Source organism: Perca fluviatilis, chromosome 3 (genome assembly GCF_010015445.1).
Source record: "Perca fluviatilis chromosome 3, GENO_Pfluv_1.0, whole genome shotgun sequence".
Taxonomy (NCBI): domain Eukaryota; kingdom Metazoa; phylum Chordata; class Actinopteri; order Perciformes; family Percidae; genus Perca; species Perca fluviatilis.
Genome location: NC_053114.1, coordinates 17,596,416 through 17,608,584, shown reverse-complemented (window position 1 = coordinate 17,608,584; position 12,169 = coordinate 17,596,416). Strand labels below are relative to the sequence as shown.

The window sequence follows — 12,169 nt, the reverse complement described above, 5'->3', positions numbered from 1 at the left end:
TAATATAATGTAAAAAAAGAAAAAAAAGTAATCTTTAAACCAATTACAACCGTAACAAACGTATAATAATTGTGTTACGGATCAGAGCATATCCTTTGACTTTCAAGATAATACCAGATATGAGTTATTCCGATGTAAAATCATAATACATTTGCGAAGCGGAAACCAGCTTTAACAGTTCAACACGTCTCGTCCATAGACTGTAAACAACCTAGCACAGGAAAACGTTTTAGTTGGCCATGTTTCTTTAACGCCGCATGGATTTTTGTAAACAAGTACTCGGCCAGCCAAAACCACGTTTTGGCCACCATTCATTCACTAGTTTCACCCGCTGTCTGGTATTTATAACTGTCTCACAGTTTGTGTTGTGTTATCGTAGCTAAGAATTGTTAGCAGTTAACAGCTAGTAGCATGTAACGTAAGCCTTGCTAAAGTTTACACTGCAGCTAGAGTAGGTAGCTAACGTTAGCTTCACTCCTCCTGTATCGTTAATTTCTGCCTTTATTTTTCTGTCAGTGTCACTGTTAGCTGATGGACCATAATGTCTCTGAGGCTGCTGTCAGTGGATCCGTCAGACCGCGGCTCTCAGAGATGCAGGCTGGGTCCAGGCTTGATGTCTGCGCTTGGTCTGAGTCTGGGCTCCCCTCTGTTGGTGTCTGTTCCCGGGGGAAGCTGCCTGTGCACCGCCTGGCCTCGACCTGACCTGGCAGAGGGTTTCCTGCAAATGGACCTGAAATGTTCCTCTCCCAGCCTGATATCTCACCCACCCACACATCTCAACTTGGACCCTGGCCAGCTGACACCTGTGCCCTGTCCCAAACTGAAAGCTGTAAAGATAACTGTGGTGGTCCAGAGTGTTGATTTTAAGAAACACACACCTCTTAGACTTGTTCATGAGCTAGTGAAGGACATGCTTAAAGGTGTGTATGTCCACGAGAAGAATGTGATAAACCTGGAGGATTTTGATACAGAGATTAAATATGTTCTTATTGAAAGCGTCAATCTAGATTCTGCCAGTGCTGGATTCATCACCTCAAAAACTGGTGTGGAGATAGCTGGCATCCAGACAGTCCAACATTACATGAGTCAGCTGCAGGACCAGCACACGGTCCCACTCGGGGGACTGGAGGAGGTCAGCATATGTTCACTGTAATGACATTATTGGTATTCATCCAGAGTGTGTATTTCCACTATGTGACGCCTCATTTTGATTTTTACTGTATGGTAGGTGAGCGCCTCCCTGAGAGAAATACTGCAGCTGCCCCTGCTCTATCCAGGCACCCTGAGCTCTCTGGGTGTGTCATGTCCCAGAGGTGTGCTCCTGGTGGGGCCGCCAGGTGTGGGCAAGACCCTGCTGGTCCGCAGAGTGGTGCGGGAGGTGGGAGCCAGCCTGGTGGTGGTTAGAGGGCCAGAGGTAAAAAATAATAATAATAACTATTATATTTGAATGTGCAATTGTATTCCTTAATGCCAATGTGTATTATGATGAATTTTCTGAATCCAATATTGATATAAAACCGTCCCCTTTTTGCAACATTGGCCACAATTGCCCACTGGTAAAACCACAGATATTAAAGGCTAAAACCTTGGTTTTATAAGAGGATTTGACCATTGATGGCTGTCAGAAAGTCAGTTCTCCTTCACATTTTCAAGTCTTCTAAAACTACTAAAAAGTAGTGCTCTTTTAATAATAATGTGCCTTATATTTATTTGCATTATAGGCTTCAAGGAGTTGTGCCAGATAGATTGAGATTGCTTAAAATAAATTACTTTATTATTACTTATTATTATTATTATTATTATTATTATTTTTATTATTATTATGTTGTGATTGATTATTTCAGGTGGTGGGATCACGGCCAGGTGAGAGTGAGGAGAAGTTGCGTGCTGTGTTTGAGCGGGCTCGATCTGCAGCTGAAGAGGGTCCCTGTGTGCTGTTCTTAGATGAATTAGACTCTCTGTGTCCGAAGAGAACCGGCTCGTCGGCGCCAGAGAACCGCCTGGTCGCTCAGCTCCTCACGCTGATGGACGGGATGAATCGGTCAGATCGCTTCCTCATTGTTGGAGCCACCAACCGGCCGGACAGCTTAGACCCGGCACTGCGCAGGCCTGGAAGATTTGACCGAGAGGTGCGGATGAAAATAGACATGTATTATGAAAAACATAACGCAATACATAATACAAAATGTAAATGCATCTATGAGGCTCTGAATGTTTACATCTTTCCTTCAGGTTTTTATTGGAGCTCCCACCTTGCAGCAGAGGAAAGCCATCTTGTCTGTTCTGTGTGCGAGGATGCCTGTGTGTCCCAGTGTGGACATGGCAGAGCTTGCACAGAGAACCACAGGCTATGTAGGAGCAGATCTCAGCGCCCTGTGCAGAGAGGCTGCCATGCAAGCTATACGGGAAAACTCAAAGGTAAGCAATCACAGCAATCAAAAAACGTATCCCATAGAAATAAGATACTAATATTTTATCACTTCTAGGGAAACATTGCAGCTCCCTTCAGAGCTACATGTAGTACCTTCTGTCAAGATATATCCAGATTAGATTGCAATTTACACATTGTGTCTCAAATGTGTCTCCAATGATTGTGATCATATTATGCGGCTTCACTACAGCTGTTACAATTCCAAATTGTGCTGTAAAATTAATTGTCTCAGAAATAATTGCGATTAACAAAATAATTGTCTCTTATGGTACAATTTTAAATTATATATTATTTTTTTAAATAAATTAAATTTATAAACGAATCCCAGGATACATCTTTTGGTTATGTATCACTGTCATGTGACCCAGATATTGTAATAACGCAAATACACAGCATATGAAGTAAATCACGCCATCTTATTATCATAAAACAGTTTAACTGTTTCCCCCCTTGTCAGTTTTGTTGCTATGAACGTGTATAGGGTCAAGTGCCAACAACTAACAATTAAATAATAACTAAAAGATATAGTCCGACCAATAATCACTTATCAGTCCTTCCAGAAAAACGGGGTTAGAGTTTTTTTGTGATTGTTGCGGGCAAAAAATCCTTGATTATGCGGCACGCAAAAATGCGATGGAATATGCGGGATATTTATGGAATTTTATGCGATGAAATTGCGGGAACTTGCAAAAACTGCGGTTTGATGAAAAAGAGAAGAAAAAGTGATTCCCCCAACACCCTGCTTTTTTTAAACTTAATTTCCAAAAGTAGTTTACAGATATTCTGTCATTGCAATAAATAAACAAATAAGATACAACAATATATACAAATAATATAATATTAAAGTAAAAATAAAAGTAATAGTCTAAACAGAGGGAAATAAAAGATACAAAAGAGACAGACTTTCAAAAATCGTTAATAATATAGACAGCAGGAGCACTTAACAAAAAAATTTCAGATAATATCAGATATTAAGATAGCTTTCTTATTGGATATCAACTTAAGAGACTCAAAGTACATGTCAAATTCAACCTCCAACACCTGCTTTACGATGATGTTCACGTTGCGTAATTACGTCACTTCACAACGTTCCCATGGCAACAGGGGAAAATGGCTGCTCTTGTGTAAAGTAAACGCAACATTTTTTCAACTTTCTGCTAAGATATATGTGACTTTTTTGCAACGAAAATGCGTGGATTATGAAATCATGCAAGCACTGCATATTTTGCGCGGAAATCGGCAATTTATGCGGCGAAAGTGCGGCATATTTGAAAAAATGAGACCCCCGCATGAATATGCGGACTTTGGCTGATTATGCATTGAATTATGCGATCGCATAATTGTGTTTTTCTGGAGGGACTGACTTATATAATTATATGTATTATTTATTAATTATATATAATAACAATTTGGCATATCTAAACAAAATCAACAATAACCAGTCACACGCCTTAAAGGTGCCCTGCCACACAAAACCGTTTTTACTTGCATTTTTTGAAATATGTTAGGCCCATATGTGTTTGTGTTATGTCGTGAACGTGAAAATGAACTCCTACCTCCTCTGTCAGCTCTAGCCACCGAAAAGAAATAAGCGGAGAAATCAGGCCAATTACAAAAGCTGGTCAGTTTGACGTCATGTTGTCTGAGCTCATTACTATTCATGAGCTCGCCCAGTTGCGCTGGGTAAAGGATGCTGATAGCCAGGCTCTCATTGGCTAGCTGTTAGCCAATCAGAGTCAAGCAGCTTAGCTCGTTGAATATTAATGAGAACTGGCACAAATCGAGCTGAGTCTTCCTGCAGGCTTTCTATACCACACTGGAATGGCTTGAAACAAGGTAACCAAGGCATTTTTTCCACAAATTGTTTTTACAGAGTCCATGGTAGAACTTCAGACATTACCACAAAGTAATGAAATACATGTGGCAGGGCACCTTTAACATTAGTTATCAGCTGTACAGCTATAACAGAGTATTATGGTGGTTATTCAGCAACCCAACATGTGTGTATGCATATTTAAAGTAGTGTCTGAGTTGTGGCACAGTCAAAACAACTGTTTGGGCTGTGTTGTGCTGTATATGTTAAGGTTGACCAGGCATTCCTTTGAAAAAACAAAGACGCACTTGCGTTCATGCTACATTGCACATATGGACATGTGTAACTAATAAACCTAAAATGTGGTTTGCACAGTCAGGGTATGTACCCAGGACTCCTTGGAAATTTGTATTAATACTAAGTGGATTATCCTGATTCAAATAAAGTAAATTGAATAGAGCTGAAATTGAGTGTAAAAACTGATTCCATCCAGTATTGAAGATTGAAGAATTATGAATGTTTTTTTCTTGTGTTGTTGTTATTGTTGTCTGCAGAGTTTAGGAGAGCAGGCGTTAGGGATGAAGCACTTCCAGGAGGCCCTGAAGGCGGTGCGTCCGTCCTGCCTGCGGAGCAGCCTGGGCAGGACGGAGCTCGCTTCGATTTCATGGGAACAGATAGGAGGCCTGGAGGAGGTCAAACTCAAACTAAGACAGGTAAATGAGCGGCAGGGCTTGAATTATACTACATAAAATACATAGAGTTGTCATGTGAGCATGTTTTTCCTGACAGTTCCCCCATCTGTCCTTTTTTGTGTCTAACCATTCAGAGTATTGAGTGGCCGATGTTATACCCCGAGGCGTTTGTTCGTCTGGGTCTGCGTCGGCCCCGTGGCGTGCTGCTCTACGGACCTCCAGGATGTGCAAAGACGACGCTTGTCAAGGCTGCAGCCAGCTCATCTCACTGCGCCTTCCTGTCTGTCGGCGGTGCTGACCTCTACTCTCCCTATGTCGGAGACTCGGAGAAGGCTTTAGCGCAGGTACTTTCTTTTTTCACGGTCTATAATAACACCTGAGAAGGGCTGCTGTGTTTGTGTCCTCCTGTTTTCATCCATAAACACCTGCACCTGTCTGTCCACATGCAGCTGTTTCGCCAGGCCCGGGCCTGTGCTCCCTGTATCCTGTTCCTCGATGAGATTGACTCTCTGATTGGCTCGCGGTCACACAGTCAGACACCGAACAGCGTACAGACACGCCTCCTGTCTGTGCTGCTTAACGAGATGGATGGAATTGGCCTGAAGACGCTGGAGAGGAGAGGAACGGAGAAGATCCTCCAGGCAGAGGGAGTGGAGGAGAATCGCAAGCAGGAAAAGGTGTGTCACTCCTCCCTCTATTACTTAACACAACAGCTGATTAGTATGAGGTGATTTAGTCAACACTTTATGCGACAAACTGTTTTTGCTCTTTGACAGTTGGACTTCCTGGAAGTATGCAACAAAGATGTGATGGTTGTAGCCGCCACAAACAGGCCTGACTGCTTAGACAATGCCCTCCTCAGACCTGGCCGGCTGGACCACATGATCTATGTCCCACCCCCTGACCAGCAGGTAAGTCATTTATCTCAAGGGAATAACAAGTTATGTACTAGAGCAGTCTTGTAAGAACATTTTCAGAAGGGATTAAAAAGATGATAACCATGCCTTTTTGTATCAGTGTATCTTTAATTAACTAACCTTCAACTAACCTTGTATATCCGTTTATCTAGGCTCGTCTTTGCATCCTGAAGGTGTGTACAGAGTCGATGCCCGTGGGTGCTGACGTGTGTCTGGAGGAGCTGGCGGCAAAGACTGAGTTTTACTCTGGAGCTGACTTGGAAAATCTGTGTAAAGAGGTAATGTGAATACCTTATTTTTCTGAAATACAAAATATAATCCTCGTACCAAGTGTTGACATAGACAAACGGATAGTATGTAAGCATGCCTGAAAACTTTTTTTTTTGTTTTTCCAGGCTGCTCTGTTGGCGCTACAAGAGGAGAACATGGAGGCTTCGATAATCAAACACACATACTTCCTTCGGGCCCTCAGCAAAATGAGCCCCTCTCTCACTGTTCAGCAGATCCAAACATATCAAAAACCTCCCAGATGACATACCACATATGACCACGTTCTCTGCATTGTTACAATGTATTATTACAGAAAAAAATGGTTTAAAAATAAAATAAGTAAAACTTGACTTTTGGTGTATGGTATTTTCTTTTGTTTTCGTCACTGACAAGCATTTAAAATGTCTTAAAGGTCCCATGGCATGAACATTTCACTTTATGAGGTTTTTTAACATTAATATGAGTTCCCCCAGCCTGCCTATGGTCCCCCAGTGGCTAGAAATGGTGATAGGTGTAAACCGAGCCCTGGGTATCCTGCTCTGCCTTTGAGAAAATGAAAGCTCAGATGGGCCGATCTGGAACCTTGCTCCTTATGAGGTCATAAGGAGCAAGGTTACCTCCCCTTTCTCTGCTTTGCCCACCCAGAGAATTTGGCCCACCCATGAGAGAGAGACATCATGGCTTTCAAATGAGCAAAGTGGCAGCTGGTCAAGGCCACACCCCCACCCTCCACCTTGCCCCCCCCTCTCTCCTCCTCAACAGCTACAGACACAGAAATTGCACATACTAAGGAAAGCTCATTGTGGGACTGGCTCTAGTGGCTGTAATTCTGCACCAAGGCTGAATTTTGGGAAAGCAACTTCAGATACAGTATTAGGGGATCACTAAGGCCTATATAAAAGCATCCAAAGAGCACCATGTCATGGGACCTTTAATGTTTGTGATCTGCACTCCAAACCACCTACTTAGCCATTGACTTTCAGTTTTCAGATTTGACCACAAGAGGGTGCTGCACATCCAGAAAATGTATTGATCATCAGCAAACTAGATATGTAATGGATTGGACTCCACTGTAGCATTTCGGTGCAGGAAGCTGTGTCTGTCTACGTGCCTTTCACCTCGTCCTACCTCCCGTCATTCAGCCTACATCAGCCAGGCTCACAGGATGCTGCGCTAAGAGACATTAAGGACTTCTCGGCAACAACAGGTGAGACCTTCCACTCAGCTGCCTCTATGACTTATTGACTTTATTTCAGTGAACTGACTATCAGCATCATTGTTAAGTGGAAATATGATCAATTTCTCTTTTAGGTATTTGAGAAATTTCAAAAATGGTGGGATTTTTCCAAATGTTGAGAAAGAAAAAGGAGGTGAGCTAACTAAATTTTTACTATGTTAAGTTTTGTTTTTTTGTGGATATTGGATTTGTAGCCCATTTAGAAGATTACATGCATTTTAATATTATGATACACATTTGAAAACCTTTTTTTTTTTTTTACTTGTGTATTTCAGTTGATCCCTCTGATAGGGTTCATGGCTTTTGCTGCAACAGGAGCCACCTCGGCTGCTATTTACTTTCTATTAACCAAACCTGATGTTATGTGAGTGTTATTGTACTTTTTTTTCTTATTTTGATAAAACTATATTTCACTGTATTTATTTTTTAAATATAAAGTGGTTTAAATTGCACTTAATTAGTTTCCCCATTTTAATGCTTTATTCGGACTTCTATCAGCCTCTGGCATGTAAAAAAAAAAAAAATGCTTAATGATGATGCAACATTTTCATTCCCTGTTTTTAGCTTGAATAAGACCAGAAACCCAGAACCATGGGAGAGACTTAACCCAGCAAAACCCCAAAAGGTAATCTCTAATATTCCTCACATTTTATAAAATTTGGATTGTTATAATTGTATGGCAAGCCATTTTATTCTTATTGGCTGAAATACAAGCAGAATCTTCCAACATGCAGCTACAATCTGCTGAGTCACTGAGGAAGAAATGTTATCAAATTAGTACCAGCCTGCTATTGCAACATCAGATTAATGCTGTTTATGTAGCCACACATGTTGGTCCATGCTACTCATGTTACAAGTCACTTTAAGTTGATGTAATACTTGTAAATAGGTCCGGCAAAGCCTCAATTTTATTTCTGACATTTTGCTGCAGCTCATCACCATCAATCAGCAGTGGAAACCAGTGGAGGAGCTGGAGTATGTAAAGAGCCTCACCAAATAAAAGAAGGCGGGCATCTGCTAGAAAGATCCACAGTCTGACCACCTGCCTGCCCCCCCATCAGTCTAACAGAATCCTTTCTGCACAAACTAGGATGCTTTGACACTCAGTGTGCGGAGATGCTTCTGCTCCACTGTTGGGGTTTCACTTGGCTTTGTAGTGGCCCAGACCGAGGACATCCATCCACAGCAGTAGAAAACTAGGGTAACTGATACTCATACTGCCATAAACTGAAAAAATACTATCTTACTCCAGGTTTCTGTCATTACAGCTAGAGAGCTACATTTACATTGAATAAGCTGTGGTGTCTAATTGCTCTTACAGTAGATGTGAATGTACGATAGTTTCTAAATGTGACAGACACAAAATGTAAACACAGTCGTAATATAATAATGTCCTAATAAGTAATGTACTGTACAGTGTCAATAAATTATTGTGAACATCAGAGTGTCTTTTGTTCAAAAAAGTATAAACTTTATTTATGTGGAAATATGTGTATTCTTGTCTTTAGACTGATATTCTTAGTCTGGATTGTGTTACAGAGTTAATAGTAAGAGCTCCTTTTAGCATCATTTGTCTCACAAAAAAGTGTGTCTGACCTATAAATGCAGTGCTAACAAGTTGAGTTTGGCTAGAAGAGGTGTTGCATCGAACTCTTTTAATGTAAATATATCACAAAACATAATAAAAAACTATATTTTTCTCTTTTGTCACCAAATCCCAACAGACCAAAACTAACAATGAATTGATCTCACTAACAAGTATTGTCTGTGTTGCCAAAGTCTGATTTAGCTTATACTGCTCTGTGCCATAGAGCTCCATCAGCCTTCTTAACGGCAGACATTTTGATTTATTATAGTAGGAAAACCACAGGGCTTACTGAAAGCATTAACGACAGGTCCATTGTATTAACGTGTGACAGTGAACCAGCATTCACAATATCAGGACCTTGAAACCAAAGCAGCTACAATTCAGCCACCATTCATTTTATTATTGACACCTCTGTGACAATAGACCTATTGTTGTCCCAAAACTGTTAAAAACATATAAATGAGCCACATAATGGCACTTTGTCACAAGTTCCTGTGAACATTTGCACTGTAGTTTATTTTAAATTGATCCCACATGCACTGTACAGGTGTTGTGCATACTCACTAGAACATTAAAATGTAGAGTATAGAGCCACCATTAAAAATAGTCTGTGAAAAATGCACTATTTATAACTGTTTGAGTAAGATTTATTAAAAAACTACAGTGCCCAGCTGTTTAAGCCTTTTTTCAAGTTTAAATATATAGTTTGACAGATTTGATCACTTTCGTGCTGAAAGTCGGTTGACAATTGACACGAGCACCTGCAACCAGTTAGCTTAGCGTTAGCTTAAACAGCTTGCCTGGTTCCATCAAAAAGTTTCAAAAAATCTGCCTGCTAGCACCTTTTAAAGCTCTCTGATCAACATGTTATATCTTGTTTGTTTAATCCGTACAAAAATTATGTAAAGGCTAAGGTGTAAAAGGAAGTTTTACAACCCACAATTTGTTGTTTTTACTCTTTGTATTGATTAAACAAACAAGATACAACGTTAATTAGTGAGCTTTAGAGCTGCTGGTAGTTGGATTATGTTACCTTTGGACAGAAAAGGGCTTTTTCAGTCTTTCAGTTTATGCTAAGCTAAGCTAACAGTCTGCTGGCTTTAACTTCATAGCTATTTAGCGTGCAAACATGACAAACGATCTTATCATTTGATTCTCAGCAAGAAAGCCAACAAGCGTATTCCCCGAAATGTCGAACTATTCCTTTAAAGATGTATGTGTTAAGTAGGAACAAATGGGCATTGTGGCTGAGTGTCTCAGACAGGCTGGGGAAGTCAGAATGTATTCAAAAATTGACTAATGTATTGTTGATTTTAGTCTTGTCCTAGGATTTGTTGACATTAAGAAAGATTAATGCCAGCCTATGCTTTCAAGTTGTGATTATGTTCAGTAAAAACATTAAATAGATGTTTTTCACAGCAGACAGTTTGACTCAGCACAAAGAGCACAGTTGTAACCAGGGGCGTAGCACAAAATTCTAGGCCCTGTAGAAAGGCATTCACTACGGGCCCCTCCCCACATCCACAGCAATTCATTCTAGCATCTTTTTGAGCCCTCCTCACATGAGGGCCCTGGGTACTCAGTCCCCTTTTCACCCCCAGTGTGACACCCATGGTTGTAACTAATAATTGTAAGGATGGCTCCTCTCCATTTAGGTGTCCCAGTGAAACTTGCCAGGAAGCCAACATGCACAAAACCAGTTCATTGGAAAGGGCATTCTTAATGTTATTTTCCTGCTATGACAAGTCAAAATGTCTGTCTTGGAAAAGGGTCGGATGCTTTATATGAGTAGGTTAAAATTCCAATATTTAATTTTACAGAACAATCTCACCTCAAAGTCCCACATGATCTTCAACAGCAGATCGAGTTTCCCAAGTTAGTTACAATCCTGAAGATCATATACAACAACAATCGAGGAGTAAGACACAATAAAGCCTAAAAGCATTATATTCCTCCTACAAGGTGAGTTAATAAGGTCAATAATGACCTTTCAAACTCCACCAAGTAAAACTTCACTTTTTCATTCTTCAATCTCCACATTTTATCTAAAAGATGCAGTCAGTATTTGTTTGAATGTTGTTTGCAGACAAGAAAATGGTCAATTGTTGCCAGCTAGGGCAGCCGTAAAGTAATTACTGCCATGAAAGCAATGGGCAATATGCACTCATCTGCTTAGTTTATGGCTGGATGGGCATTCATTGTGTTTCATAATACCAGACGATCCTCTTAACGTCCCTCTCATATCTCAGAAGAGATCAAAAACATCAGAAAACCCTCCCTCCTACAGTGTCTGACTATGGCAAGATCTGGAATACACAGCCCATTGGACTGTTGACTCTGAAACTCTTTAATGAATTATTAAGCAAAGGGTATGAATTGAGAGAAAGAGAGAGAGAGATAGATAGAGAGAGAGAGAGAGAGAGAAAAGAGGCTTAGGTATTGTTTCCTGGTCTGTTGGGAGTTGCTTTTTTTATCAGGAAACTCTTATCCTATTTGGTGTTACTGTACGTGCACGTTGGGCTATACATGACTATGTCAGAAAGGGTGTTACACATTTTTTAAACATTTACTTTCTCTTTATTGTGACTGTGACATGTGTTAAATCTGCTTTAAAACAATTCCCAGTCACATTTCATAGCTTTAGAGAATGTAAACAGTTGGGACTGTGGCATTTGTTGCTCCCCTGCATTCTTTCATTAGGCGGCTGGACTGTCAGTCAGCACCATTTGTATTTGTTTATATATTTACCCTCTATTTGTTATATTTTCCACAGTAATCATTCTTGCACTAATTACTTTTTAATCCCCTTTTGTTGGACTGTAGGTTATGTGTTCATATATTTATCTTCAATTTATATTTAGTATTAGTAATCATTCTTGCACTTTTACTTTTTTAATATATCTATCACGCTATCTATCAGTATCATTTAGTCAAATATACTGGAAGGGGAGGGAGAGAGAGAGAGAGAGAGAGAGAGAGAGAGAGAGAGAGAGAGAGAGAGAGAGAGAGAGAGAGAGAGAGAGAGAGAGAGAGAGAGAGAGAGAGAGCGAGAGAGAACTTATTTTAACCTATCGAGCCTGTGCAACTGAAAGGTTATTTAGGGAAACAATGACAGAAGAGGAAGGATACAGCGGTGCTGGAACTTGCGTACGTGACTCGGTCACAGACATCATGACACCACAGAACACGTGACCAGTATGTAAAGCAGGTAGTGCTAACTG

General features: G+C 40.5%; 2 protein-coding genes across 3 annotated transcripts; both read left to right on the top strand.

Moving 5' to 3' along the window:
- The first annotated feature begins 202 nt into the window (after window positions 1–202).
- On the top strand, window positions 203–6,473 carry spata5l1 (spermatogenesis associated 5-like 1). Of its 2 annotated transcripts, XM_039795739.1 has the most exons (12): window positions 203–338; window positions 517–920; window positions 1,008–1,132; window positions 1,229–1,414; window positions 1,845–2,129; window positions 2,233–2,418; window positions 4,799–4,957; window positions 5,071–5,280; window positions 5,386–5,613; window positions 5,713–5,847; window positions 6,006–6,131; window positions 6,249–6,473. In XM_039795739.1, exons 2-12 carry the CDS (start codon window positions 542–544, stop codon window positions 6,384–6,386), a joined length of 2,157 nt encoding a protein of 718 aa, XP_039651673.1. In that variant the 5' UTR covers window positions 203–338; window positions 517–541; the 3' UTR covers window positions 6,387–6,473. The 2 variants fall into 2 exon arrangements, with proteins under 2 accessions (XP_039651673.1, XP_039651672.1); XM_039795738.1 differs by having other exon boundaries at window positions 517–1,132.
- A 721-nt stretch (window positions 6,474–7,194) lies between these two features.
- On the top strand, window positions 7,195–8,835 carry c3h15orf48 (chromosome 3 C15orf48 homolog). The gene is made up of 5 exons (XM_039795740.1): window positions 7,195–7,330; window positions 7,435–7,493; window positions 7,636–7,724; window positions 7,925–7,985; window positions 8,292–8,835. Exons 2-5 carry the CDS (start codon window positions 7,455–7,457, stop codon window positions 8,358–8,360), a joined length of 258 nt encoding a protein of 85 aa, XP_039651674.1. The 5' UTR covers window positions 7,195–7,330; window positions 7,435–7,454; the 3' UTR covers window positions 8,361–8,835.
- The last annotated feature ends 3,334 nt before the right edge of the window (window positions 8,836–12,169 follow it).

Coding starts and splice junctions, on each gene's coding strand:
- spata5l1 (XM_039795738.1), top strand. CDS start 542: ATGTCTCTGAGGCTGCTGTCAGTGGATCCGTCAGACCGCGGCTCTCAG. Junction 2,130..2,232: donor CTGGAAGATTTGACCGAGAG/GTGCGGATGAAA, acceptor TCTTTCCTTCAG/GTTTTTATTGGAGCTCCCAC. Junction 4,958..5,070: donor TCAAACTCAAACTAAGACAG/GTAAATGAGCGG, acceptor CTAACCATTCAG/AGTATTGAGTGGCCGATGTT.
- c3h15orf48 (XM_039795740.1), top strand. CDS start 7,455: ATGGTGGGATTTTTCCAAATGTTGAGAAAGAAAAAGGAG. Junction 7,725..7,924: donor TTAACCAAACCTGATGTTAT/GTGAGTGTTATT, acceptor CCCTGTTTTTAG/CTTGAATAAGACCAGAAACC. Junction 7,986..8,291: donor ACCCAGCAAAACCCCAAAAG/GTAATCTCTAAT, acceptor ATTTTGCTGCAG/CTCATCACCATCAATCAGCA.